The sequence below is a fragment of the Nyctereutes procyonoides genome, unplaced genomic scaffold (assembly GCF_905146905.1).
Source record: "Nyctereutes procyonoides isolate TBG_1078 unplaced genomic scaffold, NYPRO_anot_genome, whole genome shotgun sequence".
Taxonomy (NCBI): Eukaryota; Metazoa; Chordata; class Mammalia; order Carnivora; family Canidae; genus Nyctereutes; species Nyctereutes procyonoides.
This window is the reverse complement of record NW_026575120.1, coordinates 15,010,746-15,035,474: the sequence shown is the minus strand read 5'-3', so window position 1 is coordinate 15,035,474 and position 24,729 is coordinate 15,010,746. Positions and strand designations below refer to the sequence as shown.

At 37.0% G+C, this 24,729-nt stretch overlaps 1 protein-coding gene across 1 annotated transcript in view; it reads right to left on the bottom strand.

The window, feature by feature from the left end:
• ADAM9 (ADAM metallopeptidase domain 9) overlaps nt 1–24,729 on the bottom strand; it is a 138,373-nt gene that overhangs the window by 53,058 nt on the left and 60,586 nt on the right. Inside the window, exons 12-15 of the mRNA XM_055335390.1 lie at nt 15,590–15,761; nt 7,904–7,996; nt 6,412–6,607; nt 980–1,085 (exon numbers count right to left, since the gene is read on the bottom strand). Coding sequence (XP_055191365.1) covers nt 980–1,085; nt 6,412–6,607; nt 7,904–7,996; nt 15,590–15,761 — 567 coding nt within the window. The remainder of the gene's footprint in view (nt 1–979; nt 1,086–6,411; nt 6,608–7,903; nt 7,997–15,589; nt 15,762–24,729) is intronic.

The window sequence follows — 24,729 nt, the reverse complement described above, 5'->3', positions numbered from 1 at the left end:
AGGAGTGGAGACAATGTGCCAGCCAGAAGGAACAGAATGTGTAGAGGGGCAGAAGACCATACACAGGCCCACATAGCTGGTGTCTCACAGCACTGCATGGCTGAGTAGAGAAAGATAAGCCTACAAATAAACACATTAAAAGAGCAACTAGAAACACAGAAAAGAATACTAGAAGAAATTTTCATACAGAAGCCAAGGAAAGAGCTTTCTTTCTTCAAGGACAAAATGGTCAACATAGTTGAATGCTACTGAAAGGTCCAGTAGCATGAAGACCTAAAAATGAAAGTTGGATTTAGCAACATGGAGATCACTGTTGTTATTTATTCTGAGAAAACATTGTTTCACTACACTTGCTTAGACTAATTGGCAGAGTAGGCGGTAGAACACAATAGATACACAGTATTACAGAATCATTCGAATGACACAAAATATCAGTGTGTATACCTATAGTGCAAAGAAACAAAAAAGGGGGAAGAAACACACTGAAACTAGTAAATATATGCTGAATGAGTTTATGGATGGATTTTTTCTCATTTATACTTTTTAAATAATTATTAATTTTTACCATAAGCAAATATTATAGAAACAAAAAAAGGTTTTAATTTGTCACTTTAAAATTATGAGCAAGAAGAACATAACATCCAGAATAAATTTTGCAGGTACCTTTATCTACACATTTATTAGCATCATCTCTTAATTAAAAAAATAGAAGAGGAAGACTTTATTTGAGGTAGAATTGTAGAATAAGAAAAAAAGATTCTAAAATCTACTAGATTTTAGACTGTTAACATCAAAAGGGACGACTTATTTTACTAGTTCTTTTCAGAGTTCTCTGAAGCCTTATGCTATACAATTTTAAGTTTGAAAAGTTCAGTATTTAAGGGGGAGAAAGCCAGCAGTCACAAGGAGTTATAAAAGATACTAGAAATGACTGGTCTTACAATCTTTCACATTCCTTTACAACCTTGCCTCCACTTACCCAGTGGCACACTTCTTGTATTCATTGCCAGAGAAACCACAATTGCCAAATCTGTCACCTTTAGAATTCACATCAATGAAACAATCTCTTGGGGCAGCCTTGGCTTCTGTAACATTAAAAAAAAAAAAAAAAAAAGTATGGCAATTTAAGTCAGAAATAAAAGTATTCCCTAGGACAACCCATACCCTGGATCAACTGCCACATTACCTTCTAAAGATTTTCAAGCCTCAAGGAAAAAACTTTATTGTTCCACTTTTATACTTCACAACAAGATGTAAAAGTAAAGCTTAGATTATATTTAAAAGCTAGCCTGGACTCAAAGAAAAGTCATTAAAAGAAATGTCATTAAACGAGATGAAATTATAAATAAATGGAAAGGCATTGTACAGTCTGGTGGTGTTCTAAGCATATCCCTCCTCACTACTCTCAAAACATATATCTGCTGCTTCATTAGATTATGCTGGAGGGGCACCTCGGTGGCTCAGTGGCTGAGCATCTGCCTTTGACTCAGGTTGTGATCCTGGGGTTCTGAGATCAAGTCCTGCATCAGGCTTCACAGGGAACCTGCTTCTCCCTCTGCCTGTGTCTCTGCCTCTCTCTCTGTGTCTCTCATGAATAAATAAATAAAATCTCTTAAAAAAATCAAGCTGGAAAGGGCTGGTGAAAACGCTGCTTGCTATTACTATTGATTTTTTTTATTTACCATATATAGATGCTAAATTTAGATGCCCCCACCAACAAGATAGATAGGCACACAGCCTTGACAGCTGACAAGGTAGCAAACTATTCTTTCTTTCTTATGTTACATATGTTTTAATCACTTCATGTTCAATTTGCCCACAAATTACACATTCTGAAAAAAGTTCTACTTGTAAATATTTTTAAACCAAAATGCCAGCACTTTGTGTTAAAGAAAGGAATTCACTCACCTTCACTTACACGTCTACTGCTATGTTTTGTTTAAAAGAAAATGGACGTGAGGTAAAAGAAGTTGGCACGAGAAAGAGGCAGAGGACCACACAACATGGAAAGGGAATGCAAAATACCTGCCCGGGACAAACATCCCTTGCAGGGCCCTTCTACAGAACAGAAGGAGCTCTAAACTTCCAGGTAATCTCTACAAAGCAAAATAACTGTAGTTCCCTTAGTCCTACACATCTTTACTAAATAACAGTATTTACCTCATTAAAATGAATCTGTAATTATTTTTCAGTCTGCGATAACCTGCCTATTTTTGCAAAATGGATCAGGATTGACAGAGCCTCTTCACTCAGTCACTTCCTGACCCACCATAGGATAAGGGGTATAAAAGAACTAGAGATGGAAACTAGAGACAAAAGAAGTCTGGGCAAAGTCAACAACTCTAGCATCTGAGAAATGTAACACAGTACTCATGACTGATCTTCCTGAGAGAAACAAAAATAAAAATAGAAGAGTTGGGTCCTTCTTTCCTTTCCATTTTTCTTCTTCCCTTCCTCTTTTCTTCTTTTCTTCATTAAATATATATTATTCCCTACTAAGTGTTCCACACCCTGATAAATAATGGGTATAGTTTACCAGTACCTCTCTGGAGAGAAACAGGAAAGTTCCTGTTAGTAACTCTCTGTTGTCTTAAAAGACAAGCCTCGACAAACATCTGGTGCTCACTTATTCTGCTCGATTGAACGTGTTGTTCCTGTCCCTACTGGCTCAAGAAAGGAACAGAGGTTGGAAAATAAGATCCCAGTATGGTTTGGGCATAAACCCACCACCGTCAATTATCAAACAAAACAATCTGCTTCATTGTGCTGAAAGCAACCTTTACCGTGAGAACCTTAATCACTTGAATCCAAGGAAGGAAACATAAAATGGAATACAATGTTGACTATCACTGCAGGGACAGCTAGCATCAGTGTGTAATCAAAATAAAGCTGACGGAAGGTGCTGCCATGCCTCAATGCAAACTCTCTATGGGTTTTCAACAAAACTCCTGTAGTACAGCTACTTGATTTTCCTGTTGCACTAACAAATAGAAAAGTCAAAAGAGCAATCAGAAAAATCTGACTTGTACAGACCAACGGCACTGGTTAGTTGATCATGGTGCTCCTAGAAATAAAAAGAGAGGAAGCTTACCAGGACATTCTTGCTACATCTGTATAAGCAGAAAAGTTCTAGGTCAAATGAAGAAAAGGGTGACATGGGCCCTCAATCAATTCCCAAACTTGAACCATATTACAGACCCAGAAACTCTTAAATGAAGGAGAGGACAGGTCTCCTTCAGGTAGAACCCTGATGCACTGCCACAAATTTATACTCTCATTCTCCCGTCCTTCCCCAACCGGACCTATGGCCTTTTACCATGATAACTAGGCACCATGGAAAAGAAAAATCAGACCTTTCAGGAACTACTGAACATCAGCTCTGAACTGGCACTGAATCCAGGAGACCCAAAACATCACGGTGGCCTACCTGTCAGAATAGGGAGCTACAGAGGTCAGGTGATCAACGGAGCTTCAGCTAAGTCCTCCTCACTCACAGAGGGCCCAGTAGAACCCCGAACTCATCCCTTACTTTCTTCCCCAGTTCCAGAATGCGTGACTGGAACAAACACAATTGGCTGCTAGCAGAATCCCCACACTGGCTCCCTGACCTGTGGAGTCAGGGCTACCATGGCAGGAAAGGCCAAGTGGAAGCCATGAGAACTGCCACTACCTAGGAAAATAGTAAACCAAAAGCAATAAATACCATAATCCAGGAAGCACTGCAGAGATCAATATCACCCTCAACGACTGATAGTCCAGTTTGACTAAGCTAATTGGCCTGTGCAGAAGACAGACGGATCCTACACAACAACAGTGGGTTGTTGTTCCTAAGGGGATGTGTTATTGCTGCTGTGGCTACTGTGGTTCTATTGCTTGAGCAAATCCCCGTACCTCCTGGTACCTGGTATGCAGCTGCTGAACTGACAGATACTGTTTTTTCCACCCTGGTCAATAAGGACCACCAGAAGCAGTTTGCTATCAGCTGGCAAGACCAGCAATATGCCTTCACTGTCCTCTCTCAGAGGTACAGCAACCCTCCAGCCCTACATCGTAATTGAGTCTGCAGGGATGCTGGTCAACTTTTCCTTCCACAAGATATACTCTGGCCCATTACATTGATGACGTTATTCTAACTGAACCTAATGTGCAAGACATAGCCATACTGGGGACTAATTGGTAAGACAACTGCATGTCAGAGGTGGAAAGGAAAGCTGAGAAAAATTCAGGAGTCTTCTACCTCAGTCAAATTATCAGGGAGCCCATGGAGTGGGACATATCTAGATTTCTCTTCAAAAGTTAAGGATAAGTTGTTATATCCAGCCCCATTGCTCCAGGAATCATGAGGTATAAGTGGAAGTGGCACCACTACTTCTCCTAGTAGCCATCTAGCAAAAATTTTGCTTCCTGTCCCTACAACCTTATGTTCCTGCTAGCCTAGAGTTCTTAGTTCCAGAGAGGAGTGCTTCCATCAGGAGACACAACAATGATTCTACTGAACTAGAAGTTAAGTCTACCACCCAGCCATTTTATACTCCTCATACCTCTGAATGAACAGGCGAAAAAGAGAGTTACTGTGTTGGCTGGGGTTACCGATCTTGACTATCATGAGGAAACTAGACCACTACGGCACAAGGGAGGTAAAGAAGAATATGAGTAGAAGATCCCTTAGGGTGACTCTTAGTATTGCTATCCCCTGTGAGTAAAGCCAATGGGAAACTAAAGAAACCCAATCCAGGCTGGATAGCCCAGAGCCTTTAAGAATGAAGGTTTGCATCACTCCACAGGTAAAAAGCCAAGACTAACTGTGGTGCTTGCTGAAGACAAAGGATATACAGAATGGATAATGAGGAAGGTTGTTAAAACTACCAGCTATGACCACAGGACTGGTTATAGAAACTAGGACTTTAATTGTCATTAATATTTCTTCCTTTTTGTTATGAATCTATTTGTGATCATATATAGATCAGAGGTTTCTACAACTCACTTCCCGGATTCAGTTAATTTGCTAGAGTAGCTCACAGAACTCAGAGAAACATTTTGCTTACAACATTACTGATTTATTCTAAAATGATATAACTCAGAAACAGCCAGATGGAAGAGATGCATAGGGCAAGGTATGAGGAAAGGGGCTCAAAAATTTCATACCCTCTCTGAATTCAACACTTTCCCAGAATATCCATTTGGTTCACCAAGCTGGAAACTCTCAGAACCCTATCCTTTTGGCTTGTTAATGGAGGCTTCATTACATAGGTGTGGTTCATTAAAACCTAGGCCATTAGTGATTAACTCAATCTCTCACCCCTCTCCCCTCCCTAGGGAAGGTCAGGGACCTCAAAGTTCCAACCTTCTAAAGACATTGGTTGATTCCCTGGGCAACCAGCCCCCATCCTTGGGTTACCTAGGAGCTTTCCAAATACCACTTCATTAACATAACAGAAGACACATTGATAGCTCTTATCACTTAGGAAATTCCAAGGGTTTTAGAAGCTTGATGCCAAGAATTGGAGGAAGATCAAATATGTTTTCCTAATTATAAATCACAGTATCACAACAATCCAGTGCTTTAACTAAAATCATAATAATTAATCCATATTAAAGGATGTAGAATGGGAAAAGATCAAGAATATAATGGGAGTTGACAAAAGTTGAAAGAGGGAAAGAATTGTAAATTCTCATCTTCCATAGTGAGAAATTAGTGGTTAATACCTAGAATGGAAAAATCAAAAAATGGCATTAATAAGAGATTATCTAAAGACCTGAAGCAAGTAACAGAATAACCAGCTAGAAAAAGTGAAAAGTGGTTGCCCCAAGGGATGAGGTTATTAGGTAGGAGTACACTTTTTCATAAAACCTTATTTAAAAATTTGGCTCTTTAATCTACATGTACATATATCTTTGATAAAAATGAAAACTTTAAATGGAGAAAACAGGAAAAACTTTTAAACATCCTAAGTATCCATCAGTATGAGAATGGATTCTATTTACATATGTAATACTCTAATGTACTGTGACCTAAATGTATTAAGATACTGATATTGTCATCAAATGCCTCAAAAACATTTTGAGCAAGCAATGAAAATAGCAGACCCATATGTATATACCTATACTATTCATATGAAATTATTAAAACTAGAAGATGATACTAAGTAAATATATATTTATTTTGTTTATATACATAGAATAGAAAGGTGATAAAAAGAAAGAGAGTAAAAGCAAAAATTATCAACTAAATTTGCACATGCCAAATTCATAAGCAGGACTGCTCATGAAGAAGGAAGTAGGGAGGTAAGACAGGAGAGAGAACAGGAGAACTTCAATTTTATCAATAACGTTTTCTTTCCATTTTTAACAAAAACTGAAGCACAAAATCAAATCAAATCAAAGCAATCAATTATAATTAAAATGTCTTACTTGAGCCAAAAATGACTTGACACTGAGCATCATAATATTGGCACATGCCATTGTAACAATAGGCCTTATTATTCTGGCAAGGATATCCATTCTGAATAAAAACATCTGGCTGACAGAACTGAGAAGAGCCATTGCAATATTCTGGAACATCACATTCGTTGGTTTTTCCTCGGCACAAAGTACCTCCTGGAAGGAACTAGGGTAATAAGATTCAAATTAAACAGGAATATCAGGACAATCTCCACAAACTAATCAAATGTGAAGCCACAGTATTTAGATCCATAAAAAGTTCTAATAACAACAAAAGATTAGATAACCCAATAGAAATATGAACAAAGGCCAACAATAGGAAGCTCATAAAAGTCATGAAATATGGAAAATTAAAAAATATAACCTCACTGATAACCAAAAGAAATATAAATTAAATTTTGAAAAGCACTTTACACGTAGGGCACTTGAGTGGCTCAGTTGGTTAAGCATCTGCCTTCAACTCAGATTATGATCTCAGGGTCCTGGTCCTGCATTGGGTTCCCTGCTCAGTGGGGAATCTGCTTCCCCCTCTCCATCTGCCCCTGCCCCCTGCTCATGCTCACTCTCTTAAATGAGTAAAAAAATCTTAAAAAAAAAAAAAGCACTTTTTACCAATCAGACTAACCAGGATTATAACCCTTGCTAGCAACTAATGTTGGCACAGCAAGCATTTGATTACACTACTAGTAGAAGTATAGGTTGGCACATTGGTGGAAAATACATAAAAATGTGTGTCAAAATTTTTAAGATACATACTCTGTTCCAACAATTCCACTTCTAAACAAAAATTAGAAGCAACCTAAACATCTATCATTAGTTGACTCAATAAAGGATGGTACAGCCACACAAAGCAGTACTAACTATATAACCATGTATAACTCTATGGATAGATAAAGTCTATGGTATCTTATTGAAAAAAAAGCAGGTAGTAAAATAAGCATATCTGTGTTAACATGCTTATATATACACATACACAGACACATTCACATGTGTATAGAAAATTACGTAAAGTTAACAAATTATCAACAATGGCTACCTGAGGAGGGTAAAATGATATAGCATCTTTCACTGTGTACTTTCTATATTTTGGTATTTTTGAATTATTTATAAAAACATAGATTTTTTTTTTAAAGTAGACTCCATGCTTAGCATGGAGTCCAACACAGGGCTTGAATTCATGACCCTGAGATCAAGACATGAGCTGAGATCAAGAGTCAGACACCCAACCAGCCAAGCCATCCAGCTGCCCCAAATTACTTTTAAAATCAGAAAGAAATAGAAATGTTTCTCCTTAGGAAAAAAGTCTCCCAAGACTACTTGTTATAAAAGAATGTACTTCAAACTTGCAAACAAGTGGCATAAAATTTTTCATAAAATTTCTTATAGATGAGAAAACACAAATTTTGATATATACATGTTTTTCCATTTTCTACTTTTTTCCAAATAGGGAGGAATTCCTTACCCAACAGTCTTTACAGCAGTCACCATATGCACATTCGGCAGATGATTTAAGTTTACAAGTAGTTCCTTCACAACAAGGGTCTGATTCACACTCCTGTGAAGAGAAAATGACTGTCAATAAAGAAAGAAGTCATTGTCATCAATTTTCATTAATCAAAGTCTTATCCTAGATCTAAAATCTTCTTTCTAACCAGCCTCTAGCAGTTACTCTCTGGAAAATCACTAACTATCCTTCGGAAGGTATCAGTGACTCTTCAGCTACAACTATTTAAAGATCAACATCTTTCAAAGGAAGGAAACCATACAGACAATGCATCTTTGTTGGCTTGAATTGCCATAACAAGATACTATGGACTGGTAGTTTCAACAACTGAAATATATTATCTCAGTTCTGCAGGCTAGAGGACCAAACTCAAAGTTCCAGTCAATTTGGTTTTTGGCTAAGACTTTCTTCCTAGCTTGCAGACAGCTGCTTTCTCACTGTGTGCTCAAATGGCCCATCTTTGGTGCAAATGTTCTGACAGAGAGAGAGTAAGCAAGCTCTCCTGGGTCTCTTCTCATAAGAACACTAACCCTGTCAGATCAAGATCCCATCCTTTTGACCTCATTAACCTTAATTACTTACTTAGAGGCCACATCTACAGCTACCCTCAGGGCGAGGGCTTCAACACAGTAATTTGGGGAAGGAGGATACATCCAGTTATAACAGCTTAATCATCACTGGGAAGTAAAGATCCATAGATACATTTCCCTTCATGCTCAATGTCTGACTTGCCTAATGGGTGCGTCTTCACCTTATGTGGACATTCTTTTTACCTTGCCTGGCTTCTCTCACTCCACTTTGAGCCTCCATGGCTCCTCATTGCCCCCTACCAAACCCCACAACCTGACACCTAAAGGGACACTTCCTCCATGTTCAGGTCTGAATTGTTTGAGAGGGAAGCAGAAGGAGGGAGAAAGAATAAGACAGGGGATAGAAGGAGGAGGAGAAGAAGGAGTGGCGAGGAAATAAGCTTTAATTTTTGAAGAATATCTGTCCTACTATGGAATTCTAGGTTGACAGTTTCTGCCACTGAGAACTGTAAATATGCCGTTCTATTGTTTTCTGCCCCCTTATTGTTTCAGGGAAAAATCAGCTGCCATTAATATCTTTGTTCTCTTGTTTTCTTTTGGCTTCTTTCGTTATTTTCTCTTTTCCCAGCACTTTGATTAGAGTATACCTACATAAATTTTCTTTGTCATGATTCTGGTGTAGATTTACTTGGTGTTTTGAAATTATAAGTCAATGTTTATCCCTAAATTAGGGGGGTTTTCAGTCATTTTTTTTTCTTTCATCCTCGAGAAGTCTCCTGAGATTTCACGAACAGTTACATTAAACTATTTGATATCTCCTACATGTTCCCGATGCTCTGTTCATTTTTCTTTAATCATTTCTATTTGTTCTTTAGTTTGGATTATTTCTTTTGATCAGCTTCATGTTCAATGACTTTCCTGCCATATTAGCCTATTATTAATTCTAGCCAGTAAAACTTTCCATTTATTGGACTTTTTTAGTTCTGTAAGTTCTTTATTTGGTTCTTTATTATAATTTACATTTCTCTCTAAATTTTTACACTTTGATCATGAAGACAATATTTTTCTCTAATTCTTTGCTGATAAATATGGAATATAATTTGTAGCATCTTTATTTCTAATAGCAAAATGTTAGGAAAAAACCCAAATGTCCTCTAATGGGCGAATGATTAAGCAAACTCTGCATGGTCAAACAACAGTTAAACAAACTCCAGGCAGGATCTCTGGGCTGGTGGTAAACATTATTCCAAGTTCTCCGCAGTAAAATACATCCAATGGAACAATACTCATATGAAGAAATGAAATGTTAATGCATGCAACAACTTAGATTGACCTTAAAGGCATTATACTTAGTGAAAAAAAGTCAGTCTCAAAAGAGTATTTATTTTATGATTCCATTTATATAACATTATTGAAATGACAACATTACAGATAGAAGACAGATTAGAAGTAGCCAGAGGAAGGAATCAGGGCTAGAGTTGAGGGTGGGTGCAAATACAAAGAAGTAGCAGCAGGGAGTTTCTTTGTGTGACAATAGAATAGTTCTCTGTGTTAATGGAGGTGGTGCTTACAAAATCAATAAATGGGAAAAAACTACACATCACACATACACAAATGTGGTTAAAAATGGTGAAAGCTGAATAAAGTCTGTGATCTAGTCAATGCATCAACATCAGTGTCCTGGTTTTTATACTGCATGACAGCTACATATGATGTCACCTTTGGGGGAAATGGTGAAAATGCATGGGGCTCTTTGCACTGTTGGAAAACTTGCAAAAAGCAACCTCCCATCAGTTTATAATTATTTTTAATAAAAAATTTAAAATAAATGAACTTTAATTTAAATATTGTACCAAAAAATAGATAGATAGATAAATAAATAAATAAATATTGTACTATACAAAAGAATTAAGTCAAAATGGATCATAGTCCTAAATGGACTAAAACCCTAGAATTAGAAGGCTTCTAGGAGAAAACCTTTGCAACCTTAGATTAGGCAAAGATTCCTGAGATATAACATCAAAAATGCATAGCCCCTATAAGCATAAGTTGATAAAATGGGCTTTATTTAAAATGTAAAGCTTCTAGTTTTCAAAAAAGATTGTTAAGGAAATTAAAGATGAGCTACAGACTGGGAGAAAATATCTGCAAATCACGTATCTGATTAGACCCAGAATATATGAAGTACTCTCAAAACTCAGTAAGAAAACCACGCAATTTTCAAAATGGGGAAAAAAGGTGAACAGAGATGTCATCAAAAAAGATATACAGATGGCAAATAAGCACCTGAAAACATGCTCAACATCACTGATCACTAAGGAAATGCAAATTAAAACATTAGTGAGGTACCACTACACACTTCAAAAGAATAGCTAAACTGAACTGACCAACCATATGAAGTGTTCCCAAGGATGTAAAAGAACTAGAACTCTCATACACTGACAGTGTGAATGTAAAATGGTACAAACACTTTGGAAAACAGTTTGAAAATTTCTTGAAAAGTTATCCACCTAACATATGACCCAGTCATTTTACTCCTAGATATTTACCCAAGAGAAATGAAAACATGAGTCCATATGAAGACTGACTGCAAGTATTCACATACAGCAGCTTTATGTGTTGATAGCCAAACACTGGAAAGAGCCAAATTTACATGAACAGATGAAAAGGTAAACCAACTGTACCATATCCATACTACTCAATGATAAATAGCAATAAAAAAGAATGAGCTACTGACACTGTAGCAAAATGGATGAATCTCAAAATAATTATGCTGAGGGAATGAAGCTCGACAAAAAAAAGTCATTCCATTTACATGAAATTCTAGGAAACGTACAGAAAATTATGACCAGAAAGGAGATCCATGATTGGCTGAGGATTGGAGAACAAGAAGGGATGGAAAGAAGGGATTACCAAGAGTTATAAAGAACTTTTTGGGATAATGATGTGTTTGTTATCTTGATCCTGATGATGGTTTCACACAAGTATATATGTGTCAAAGTGTATCAACTTGTATGCTTTAAATATATGCAGCTTATTTTTGACCAAGTGCTTACAATCGTCCTTTTCTTATTCTTTGCTCTTATTCTTTTTAAATTTTTTAATAAAGCTTCTCCCTCTCCTATAGGCCCCTGAGCTCTGCTCGTCCATATAGAAAAAGTGGAGCTTGTCACCTCCCCAGTTCCCATCAGCTTCTCCTGGAAATCAGCTGACCACAGCAGAACACTTTTATATCAGACCTCACTGGTCATTTCCTCTTGCTTATCCAGCTTCCTCTTAAAGATTCTGCTTGCCCCCACCCTGACCTTTTATTTTTTTATTTTTTATTTTTTTTAAGATTTTATTTATTCATTCATGAGAGACATGGCGGGGGGGCAGAAACATAGGCAGAGGAAGACGTGGGCTCCATGCAGGGAGCCCGATATGGGACTCGATCCCAGGACTCCAGGATCATGCCCTGGGCCAAAGGCAGGCACCAAACCGCTGAGCCACCCAGGGAGCCCATGAGCCACCCAGGGAGCCCCACCCTGACCCTTTAAAAGAAAAACTTTTCCTTATTTGATTGTGAGATGCTTTCAGATTCTGAGATCAGAGCATTCTTCCTACTACAATAGTCTTTATTCTGAAGAAAGTCTTTCATTACCTAACTCCAAGTTTGGTTTCCTTAACAGTATATCAATTATACTTCAATAAAGCTGCTAAACTGTTTTCAAAAACACTGTGTAAGACATATGGCTTCATAAAAGATTAAAGAAGGAGGAAATAAACTATGTACATAGGAATTTTATTTATGATAAATGTACAATTTTAAATGGTCTTACAACAACTGATCATTAGTGGATAAAAATTAATGCCCTAACTTATTCCACATGACCCTCCTCAAAGAGCTAATATAAAAATTTTCAATTATAAAAATGCTAATTATGGAAGGGGTTATGATGACAATCTTGAAATAAGGGTACTACAAGCCTAGTCAAAATACAAAATTCAGAAAAATCTAAAGGAAAAAAATTGATAAATTTTCCTGCGTTTAAATTTCAAATTTCAATATAATAAAATACATCCTATGAAAAGCTAAATGTCAAGAGTGAATCCTAAGGCAAACCGAGAAACAGACTTAACTGTAGATAACAAACTGATGGTTCCCAGAGGGGAGATAGATGGAGATGGGATAAATAGGTGATGGGGATTAAGGAGTGTGCTTAGTACGATGAGCACAGGATGATGTATGGAAGTGTTGAATCACTATATTATAAACCTGAAACTAATATTACATGTATATTAACTGGAATTTAAATAGAAACTTAAAAAAAATAGTGAACAGAAAAAGAAATCAAAAGAGAAGAAAAATTGTAAACTGGAAAAAATTTAATAGAACACAAAATGGAAATGAATTAAAATTATAATTAAAAAGCAAGACTGGGGGAAGAAAAGAGTGAACCCTAATGTAAACTTTGGGTGATAATGATGTGTCAATGTAGTCACCGACTGTAACAAATGTCCCATTATGCTGCAGTATGGGGATACTACAGGAGGTTGTGTGTGGTGGTATATGGGAACTCTCAGTACTTTCCATTCAACTTTCCTGTGACCCTAAAACTGCCCTAAAAGACAAAGTTAATTAATTTTCAAAAGCTAAATGGTAAGCTAACGATAGAGGAAAAATATTAAAACATATACAAAACAAAGGACTTTGCCCACAATACATTAGCTGCTAAAAATCAATTTAAAAGAATGCCTGGGTGGCTCAGTCAGTTAAGCATCTGCCTTTGGCTCAGGTCATGATCCTAGGGTCTTGGGAAGAGCCCCACATCAAGTGCCTTGCTCAACAGGAAGTCTGCTTCTCCCTCTCCCTCTACCTGCCCCTCCTGCTTGTGCTCTCTCTCTCTCTGTGTCAAGTAAATAAATAAAATCTTTTTTTAAAAAGGGTAGCATTTAAAAAACATAAAAAATAAAAGAATGAATAACCCAACAGAAAAACTGACAAGGGATAGAAATTGGTAATTCACAGAAAAAAATATGCACGTAGTTTATTTAGCATGCAAAAAGATTAAAAACTGAAACAATATCTTAAGAAAGAAACAGTATCTAGCATTTATTATTCTTTGCTGGAAAGACTGTACTATAGGGGGCACCAAATGCCACAATACACTATTGGTAGAAGTGCAAATTGACACAGTCTTTTTGTAGGAAATTTCATAGCTTCTAATAAAATTTAAAAGCATATACTCTTCAACTCAGTAATTCTACCTGTATGTAATTATCTTAGAGAAATACTTGCATTCCTGCATATATATACATGGGATGTGTATAAGGATATATTGTTTGTAACAGAAAATATTAATTACAATAAGTAAATGTCCATTAATGAGAGTATGGCTCAAGAAATCATAGTATATTCTTATATGGGAATACTAGTACATCCTTATATGGAAATACTAATCAGCAGACTAAAAGATTATGTCTACATAAGGTAATGATATGGAAAAATCTCCAAAATATATAAATAGAAAATAAAACAAAAAAAACTCTCTGCACACAACATATTAAGTCTGATATGCAAAAAAATAAAATAAAATCCTAAAACAAACCCAACTATTTACAAATATACATTTTATATATGTGTATATAAATGTATAAAGTCTAAAAAGAAACACACTAAACTTATAAAAATAATTGCCAATGCAGAAGGAAGTTTAAAAGTTTATGGAGGAAATAAAGGTATGAAAGGGGAATTTTTCTTGTACTTACTATCTGAAACTTACATACCAAGAAAAAAATCTGTTGTATTTGAGAGGGAGGTGGTATTCTGTTTGTTGTTTTCTCCTTTTTTTTTTAAGATTTTACTTATTCATTCATAAGAGACACAAAGAGAGGGGCAGAGACAGAGGCAGAAAGAGAAGCAGACTCCCTGCGGGGAACCTGATGTGGGACTCAATCCCAGGACCCCAGAACCACCCTGCTCAAGGCAGACACTCAACCACTGAGCCACCCAGGTGTCCTGGTGGTATTCTTTTGAAGAGTAATTCTATAGTGTGAAAGTTCAAGATACAAATATAGACCATTTCAGTAAATTTGGTAGTGAAGTGAACAGTTATGAGAAAGAAAAAAATATAGAATATTTAAAGGAGAAAGATCTGAGAATACCTGGAAAGAAGAGCTTGGTCACCTGAACAGTACATTATTTTAGACATTAAACACAATCTTGTTACGGCCTTATTTTCCTCTTTTGAAATGAGAATATGAAAAATATGAATCTCTTAGGGTTATTGTGAGGATTTTACTATGTAAAACATTTAGCAGAAGTCCCTGGCAGTCAGCAACAGCGCAGGGGAGACCTGTTGCAAGTTCATCGTAAAATACACGCTGTCTTTCTAGGGCATGAAGTCATCTGACCAGACAGGGTCAGATAAAGAAGTAGTACTTGTGGAAAACATTAAGAATATGGTAAAGCTTACACACAACTCAACAAATTTCTTCAAAATTTAACACAAGGCCAAGAAGGAAAGGACTTTTACATAGGCCACTTTGAGAGGAGAACGGCTAAGGTATAGGACAATACTAATAAAAATGGGTATGGGCTTATGGCGCTAAGTATGCATAACAGGTTTAATGAGCCAGAGGTCAGTACGCACAACACTGAAAGTTAATAAAGGGGGAATGCTAATTTACGTAGCAAGAATTTTGTTACTGAAGGCTCTGGAAAATGGATCAGCTTCAATTTATTATTAAAATGAGTCCAACTGAATAAATATTTCTGCAATGGTAGTGACAGAACTACGAAAGCTTACAAATAAAGAGCCAAATGAAAAACTGATTAGTTTTTAAAGTAAATAAATGACCTAATAATCATAACAGAAATAGTAGAAGGTAGTAAAATACAGAAGAATAAACATGGTGTCTTCCTTGACATCAAAACAGATGACACCATTAGTTATGTTCTGGGAAGGAAGAGATGACCAATCCCAGGAATATATCCCCACAAGCAAAATACCAATCCTCATTTGCCACTAAGTTTCACTAACTCCTATGCCAGTTGCCCAAAGCAAGCTATTCTATTTTTTTTCAAATCCTGAGGTAATTTCACAAAGCAAAAATCAAAAATCAAACTGACCTTTGGAGTACCACAGTCACACTCTTCCCCAGGATCCACCAATTTATTACCACAGAAAGGAGCACTATAGGCTTCATCAGGCTTTGGAATATTAAGAAGGCAGTTTCCTCCTTTATTTAAAGTTAACTTCTCAAAGTCCTCTGCACTGCAACTGCTAAAGTTTCTGGAACCTCTATAATAAACATTAAGAAAAAGATCTTATGTCATAGTGATTATTCATTTTGGAATTTTAAGTCATGTCCTCAACCAACAAGAAGTGAATATTTAAAATGGCAGAAAATAAAAAAAATTAAAAATTAAATAAATAAGTAAATAAATAAATAAATAAAATGGTAGAAAATAAACTACCAAAAATAGAAATGAGAACTAATATCTACTTCTAATAAATATAGTACATTATTTCAGTTACTACATAGTTTTAAATGATATAAATTATTTGCTTATAATATAATTGATTATATATATTGGTTATATATATTTGATTATAATATATTATACCCCCATGAAAATATCTTCCAAACATACCAATTACATTAATAAATAAAATCATAAGAATGCACCTTAGAAATTATGTAGTCCTATCCAAAATTGTTTTATTTACCTTCTATAATAAAAGTTCCTCATATATTTGAAACTAGCTATTATGTTTCCCCAATCTTCTCTCACTCTACAGGATAACATTCTTATGTTCCCCTCACTATCACAGGGAGCTATGTGAAAATAATGTGAATGGGGATTCCAGTGAGGATGCACAATAACCAAAATTCACAGTGTAAAATTTCAGCTACAGTTTGAGGTTTAAATGCCTTATAATAATTCCTGAGAACCATGGTTAATACTCTGAAGGCTAGAAGGGCTTCTAGAAACTGTCCACCTTGAACTACCCATGTGAGATCTATACAAATGCAATTTTGATTTGTTCTACATGTTGTTGGGTTCTTTTAGTTATCGGTTTACTCAGTAACTCTAAAATACATTCAGATAGTCCCATTGCCTATTTTTACTTTTGAAGACCATAGAGAAATACATCCACATATACACACCAAGGATCTTTGAGAAATCCAAGTCCCATTAAAATTTTATCATGGGTATTTGGTGCCTTGAAAGAATCTCTTTCATCAGCTTGAACCTGCATCAGCTGGTGCCAAGAGTAGCAGCGGAAATGAAAACTGTGTTGCATTTTAGTTATTGAGGAGGCATCCTTGTCTATGTTGGGTCTTTTGTACACCCAAGGAATCTAAGAAACAGATCCTTCCTATGAGACTTTGTGTTCTGGATTTACATATTACAACCTTCTTTGCTAACTGGTCCAAACTCTCCAGAGAAGTAAATAGTCTTGACTCTTGGCTCTTGGGAATGGAAAGCAGTCTGCCTAGACTTTTTAGTACCATTGACTACTATCTGACAAAAAAAAAAAAAAAAAAAAAAAAAGTCTTTGAATGTGGGGTTTTGAAGGATTTTAACAGATTGACCAGCAGACAAAGAAAGGTCAATTGTCCATATCAAAACAAAAAACAAAAATGAGCAAAGGCAATATTTTGACTCACACAGAAAGAAAAGATCTACCACAAGCCTACTGACAATTATAAAAAGGCTTCTTTTCTGTATTCTTTTCTCACTACTCTCTATTAATGATATTGTGAGGAGTACTTTTGTACAATGCCTTTCATTCAAGTATTTGTTGAACATTATTATGGCGCAAGGTACTCTTCTTTTGTGCAAGGAAGGGATAAAATAGTGAACAAAACAGACAAAAATCCTCATCCCTGTAAAGATGGCCTTCTAGTGAATGAGACAAACTATACACATAGTAAGTAAACTCACTAAAAGTATACAGAAGATGATGAGTGCCATGGGGGAAAAAAGTAAGAAGGTGAAGCTGATGACCCAGGTGGGGGGAGGAAGCAGTAACAGTCAGGACAGGCACTTCAAACACTGTGACAATCAAATCAGAACTGGATACCTGGGAAAAGAACATCACACTGGGAAGGAAAAGCAAGTGTGAAAGCCCTAAGGTAAAAGCCTGGCTGGCATGTGCAGGGAACAATCAGGAAGCTAGTGGGGTTGGAGTGGAGTGAGTCAGTGAAGGAATGAGTAATGAGAGATACAGTCAGAAAGGTGAGAATAGGCCATTGTAAGACTCTGACTTTTAACTGAGTGAAATGAGGAATGTGAGGAGATGATACAATGGAAAGTGATGAGCCAGAGTAACATGATTTGACTTGCGCTTTAATAGGATCACCATGGTTGCTATTTTAAGCAGGGAGAACATACAGGGGAAATCCACTCAAATGATGATGATGAACTGACAGCAGTTGAAACAGTAAAAGTGTTTGGATTATTTACATGCTTTAAAGGAACAGCCCTTAAGATGAAGAATGTGAATAAAAAAAAAGAAAAGTCAAGGAAGACTCCTCCAATAGTTTTTGTCCTGAGCTACAAGAAGGAATTACAATTAACTGGCATGGAGAAGACTGTGGGTCTAGGAGAGATAATGGAAGTTTGAGTCTAACAGACATTGTGGCTGACTTCAGGTTTCGTAGCTTTGTGGTCTGAAAATATGCATGGTATGATCTCAATCCTTTTGTACCTGTTGGGAGAAAATGTCAGAGTCAGAGTATCTAGTAATTATCTGATAAACAAAGGAGATTTCAATTTTTTTTATTTATTTACTTATTGGGGAGGGTAAAAGACTTCAATTTAAACAGAGGTTTGCTACTGCTTTTTATTTTCTATTGTTGATCTAAATAGGGTAAGCATCTTGGCTGCCATGTAGTACACATGCAATAATGTTTCTGTAAGAATACATTATTCAGCCAATAGCCACAGAAATTGTGCAGACACATGTATATTTCTATACTTGAGTCCTTAATTCTAATCTACAAAAAGTCTACCACTTCTAAACAAGTTATTTTTTTTAAGTTTCCTAGTTAGTAATTGGGATACATTTTCTCATAGATACAATATCTAAAATGTTTGATCCTAAAGCAATCCATAAAAAAATCTGTTTCACCACAATGGGACTATAGTACTGAAAAGGACTAACAAAATCATAAGCATTTCTGGTGCTTTTTACCTGATGGCAATAGTAACAAACATCCCCATATTGCTCTTCAGTAAGACTCTGGGGAGTACAATGTAGATATTTTCCCCCTAGTCATCCCTGGATGACACCTACAGTAATAAGGATGATCTTTCTCCTAATGGACTTGAACAGCATATTCTTATGCTTTACATATCACCTCTGGGTGCTAGGATATTAATTTAAACATCTCCTCATCTCTTTTCCCACACCTAAGTAAGTTTTCCAAAACTGCATCAAAAGGGAATAGATATGACTGACAGTGATGAAAATAGTCTGCTAGAATATGACCAAAAAAAAAAAAAAAGCAACTGTCATTTAAAACATTCCTTATCTGAGTAGTCTGGAAATAATCAGAACAGGGGCAGCCTGGGTGGCTCAGCGGTTTGGCACCGCCTTTGGCCCAGGGCATGATGCTGGAGTCCCTGGATGGAGTCCCACATTGGGCTCCCTGCATGGAGCCTGCTTCTCCCTCTCCCTGTGTCTCTGCCTCTGTGTGTGTGTGTGTGTCTCTCATGAATAAATGAATAAAATCTTTAAAAAAATGGAAATAATCAGAACGCAATTCTACTGTTACCACCCTAATCCCCACAGCCAAGGAGTAGGATGTCCTAACAGAGAGCTCTAAATGGTGGTAATTAATTAGAATATTTTAAAAGAGTGCCCTGGGGCACCTGGGTGGCTTGTCAGTTGAGCATCCAATTCTTGGTTTTGTGAGATTGAGCCCTGCATCAGTCACCATGCTCAGTACAGAACCTGCCTGAGATTCTCCCTTTCTATCCCTCTGTCTGTCCCCCTGTTCACTGGCACTGTTGCACACTCTCTCTAAATAAATTAATTATATATATTTTTAAAAATAGAGTGCCTTGATTATAAAGGCTTTCTGAACCAGCTGGCATTGTGAGGCATGGTTAAGAAAGCCATTTCTCCAGAAACATACCTCCGAGGAGGAGCACCTCACACTTTCAGGAATCTATGAGGGGTATGTGAGAAAAATACTACCAGCCCCCACCAAATACCTAATACTAACAAAAATCATATTACAAAGCTAGATTATCCACTTTTTAACCAGAACGGCCTCCAAATGATTAAGTTATCTGGGGAAAAAAATCAAATGTCTCTACCACCTGCATCTAAAAAAGGGCCTAATTTATAATGAATATTCAATTAATATTTAGCATATGAAGTAAAAGGTAGGAAATCTATCCTTGAAAAAAGATTTAAAACCACCAAAAATAACATAATCCTTCTTCTCAAGTTATTCTTACCAAAAATTGTTCAAATACATTGACCAACATATTGCCAAAATATAAGATGAAGACCCAAAATACCAAAAGCCACTCAAAAATAAATAAACTATGATTTAAAAAAAGATACAATCCAATAAAACCACTAGACACTAGAATTATCAAATAATAACCAAAAAAATCCTGCTTACTATGGTCAGAGAGATAAAACAACAAGCTTGAAAATTTTAGCAGGGAACTAAAATCCACCATAGTCATATAGCAGGTATGAAAAAAAGAACCAGATAGAAATTCGGGAAATGAAACATAAGCAAAATTAAGAATTCAATAGATAGGTTTAACAACAGACTAAATACATATAAAGACAGAGTCTGTGAACTAGAAGATATAAGAAGAAATTACCCAGAAATAAACACAAAATTATAGAAAATATATAAGAAAAGGTAGGAGGCTGGATGTTGTGAGGTCTTAGATAGTTACCTAGAATCACAGAAGAAGAATAGCAAATATGCAGAAACACTGTGCACAGAAACAATATGTAAAGAAGCAGCATCTGAAAACATAATGGCTGAGAATTTAACACAATTTATGAAGAATATCAAATCTCAAACTTTAAAACTCAAAAAACAACACCTTAAATGAGTATATCAGTGTGTGTGCATGCTGTTTTCTTTCCACAACTTCAATAAACATACACACATACTCACACACACAACAGCCTTAAAAAAAATCTAAGAAATTAAAAACTATGAAAATAGTGAAGAATAAGTAGATAAATCCACTTCAATAGAATAACATTTTAGTGATAGCTGACATCAGCAGGAACATGGACCCAAAAAGAAAATGGAATAATACCAATATGCTGAGAGAAAAGAACTGATAATCTAGAATTCTATATTCAACAAAAATGTCCTCGAGATTGAAAAGAGGAGGGAGGAGTTAAGATAGTGGAGTAGTAAGGGGCTCTGAGCTTGCCGCATCCCTGAACACAACTAGATCAATATCCAACTATTCTGAACAACTAGGAATACAATCTGAGGATTAAGGAAACAATCTGCACAGTTGGAGGGAGAGAACATGGCAAACATGAGGTTCTGAGCTGTGAATTGGGGAAGCAGAAAGCCATGGGGCTGGGGAAGGGAGGGAACCCGTTGAGGGGAGCAAAGTCAGGGCAAGGGAGAGAGCAGGAGGGAACCCAGCCGGTAGGGGTCATACAAAAAACCACAGTGGAGAGATCCCCTGCGTTGCACTGGAAGAGATTGCGGTCCTTCCCGGAGGACATGTGGGAGAGCATATTTTGCCTCTCCAAGGACAAGGTCAGCTAGCACCACTCACTAGCTGTGTGTGCAGAGGGCAGATAACCTTGCAGCAGCTTTCTGCTGTCTGCCACACTAGATTTAAGCCTCTGTGTAACTGCTTTTCTCGACCAGAACAGAGCAGGGGACTGAGTCTCTTGCAGATGGCAGATAACCTGGTTGCAGCTTTTCACTGTGCATCACAGTGAATCTACCCTCCATGCAAGCACTCTGCAGCTGCTTTTCTGGGGCAGGGCAGGACATTGTGGGCGAACCATGAGGCCAGGCGGTGGGGACAGGGACTGAGTCCACACCTCTCCAGGCCCTTTAAAACTTGGAGTTTTGAGTCCAAGCCACCCATCAGAGATAAAACACAGGAGGATCTGTGGCGCCAGGGGTGCTGTCAGTGAGGGTTAAAGGCAGGGAACTAAAGAAAACCCAGGACACAGGAGATTGTTCACTTTTCTGAGATGGTCTCCTGAACAACGGTGGCCACGGTCCCCATCCCTGGGCCAAGAGGGGGAGGTGATATGATATTCTTCCCCCTCCACCACTCCTCCCTCCTCCTGCCCACCATCCCAGTTGGACTTCAGAGAGAAATCCAGCACCTCCAGTGGAGGCTGGAGTCCCCTCCACTAAATCCTGGCCCCACTGTGCTTGGCAGAGGCATCTTTACAAGAACAAGTCAGCTTGTGAGCCAGCCCAGCAGGCCTCTCCCTCAGAAGACCAACACAGGTACCCCACATGTACCAAGTTTCCTGATTAAAGAGTGCTTCAAAATGTCTAAGATTCTGGTGGAAACAGGAACAAGCTTGCTTTTTATTTTTCCCTTAAATTTTCAAATTTTTTTCTTTTTCTATTTATTCTTGTTTTTATCTTTCATTTTATATTTTTCCCTTTTTTTCTCTTAATCTTTTTTTAGTATCAGACATAATTATTTGTTCGTTTGCTGGTTTGCTTTCCTTCTCTTATTTTTTAAATCAGGCTTTTTTCTTTCCTTTTTCTTTCTTTTTCCTCATTTAACTTCTTTCTATCTTATTCTTTAGAATCAGACTTATAGTGTTTTTTCTTTCTCTGAATTTTTGTTTCTTTTCCTTCCTCTTGTCTTGGATCATGCTTTTCCTTTTTTCCTTTCTTTTCTTTTCCAGGTTTATCTTTTTTTTTTTTTATTTATGATAGTCACAGAGAGAGAGAGAGAGAGAGAGAGAGAGAGAGAGAGGGAGGCAGAGACACAGGCAGAGGGAGAAGCAGGCTCCATGCACCAGGAGCCCGATGTGGGATTCGATCCCGGGTCTCCAGGATCGCGCCCTGGGCCAAAGGCAGGCGCCAAACCGCTGCGCCACCCAGGGACCCCTCCAAGTTTATCTTAAACAAATCAAAGCATATCTAGTTAAAGATCCAAACACTCCCCATTACAAGCAAGGAGAAACTGTAGAGGATGGACCAGTGGGAAAGAACAGCCAAAATGTAATAGTACTATGTACACAGCATACACTAGTAACACTTACTGAAGTTGTTATTATTGTTGTTGTTACTGTTGTTGTTTTTTGGGGGGGCTTATTTTCTTTTTCTTTCTTCTTTTCTTCTCTGGACAAAATTATGAGATGCAGAAATTTACCCCAAAAGAAAGAACAGAAGATAGTATGCACAGCCAGGGATTTAATCAATACAGATATAAGTAAGATATCTGGACTAGAACTTAAAACAACAATTATAAAGAAACTAGCTGGGTTTGAAAAAAGCATACAAGACACTAGAGAATCCCTTATTATAGAGATAAAAGAACTAAAATCTAGTCAGGCCAAAATTAAAAATGCCTTAACCAGATGCAGTCCCAATTGGAGTCCATGAAAACAAGAATGAATGAATCAGAAGAGCAAACCAGTGATATAAAAGATAAGAAATTATGGAAAATACTAAGGCTGAAAAAAAAGAGGGAAAGAAAACTATTAGATCACAAAGGCAGACTTAGGGAACTCAGCAATTCCATAAAGTGAAATAATATCCATTTATAGGAGTCCCATAGAAGAGCAAGGAAAGAGAGCAAAAGGTTTATTTGAACAAATTATACTCGAGAATTTCACTAATCTGGGGAAGGAAACCAGGTATTCAAGTCCAAAAGGCACAGAGAGGGATCCCTGGGTGGCGCAGCGGTTTGGCGCCTGCCTTTGGCCCAGGGCGCGATCCTGGAGACCCGGGATCGAATCCCACGTCAGGCTCCTGGTGCATGGAGCCTGCTTTTCCCTCTGCCTGTGTCTCTGCCTCTCTCTCTCTCTGTGTGTGTGACTATCATAAATAAAAAAAATAAAATAAAAATAAAATAAAAAAATAAATAAAAAAGGCACAGAGAACTCCCCTCAAAATCAACAAATAGGTCAATACCTCAACATATTATACTGAAATTTGAAAATTACAAAGAAAAAAAAAAACTTTAAAAGCAGCTCAGGAGAAAAGGTCCTTAACCTAAAAGGGTAGAAACATAAAGCTTGCAGCAGACCTGTCCATAGAGACCTGGCAGGCCAGGAAGGACTGGAATAATATATTCAACGTGAAAAATGGGAAAAAATATGCAGCCAAGAATACTCTACCTAGTAAGGCTGTCATTCAGAATGGAAGGAGATAAAGAGTTTCCAAGACAAACAAAAGCTAAAGGAATTCATGTACACTAAACCAGACCTGCAAGAAATATTAAAAGGGACTCTCTGAGTGGAGAAAGACCAAAAGTAACAAAGAACAGAAAGGAACAGGAACACTGTTCCACTACTGGAACAGTGACATTTCAGTGACAATACAATGTCACTAAGTTCTTATCTTTCAATAATTGCTCTAAATACAAATGAACTAAACTCTGAAGAGTTTCAGAATGGATTAAAAACAAAACAAAACAAAACAAAAAAAAGACCTATCAATAAGCTGCTTACAAGAGACTCATTCTAGATCCAAAGACACCTCCAGATTGGAAGTGAGGGGGTGGGGAACCACTTATCATGCTAATGACATCAAAGAATGCTGGAATAGCCATAATTATATCAGATGAACTAGATTTTAAGCCAAAGACTGTAATAAGAGATGAAGAAGGTTACTATACCATAATAAAGGGGTTATCCAACAAGAAGATCTAACAACTGTAAATATCTATGCCCCCAAATTGGGAGCAGCCAAATATATAAATCAATTAATAACAAACTTATGAATCCCATTGATAATAATACATTATCAATGGGAGACTTTAATATCCCACTCACAGCAATGGACAGATCATCTAACCAGAAGATCAACAATTGGAAACAAGGGCTTTAAATAACTCACTGAACCAGATGAACCTAACAGATTTTTTCAGAGCGCTTCATCCTAAAACCACAATCTTTTTGAGTGCACATGGAACATTTTCAAGAACAGATCACATACTGGGTCATAAATCAGGCCTCAACAGGTACAAAAGGATTGAGATCATACCATGCATATTTTCAGATCACTAAGCTATGAAACCTGAAGTCAACCACAAGAAAAATTTGG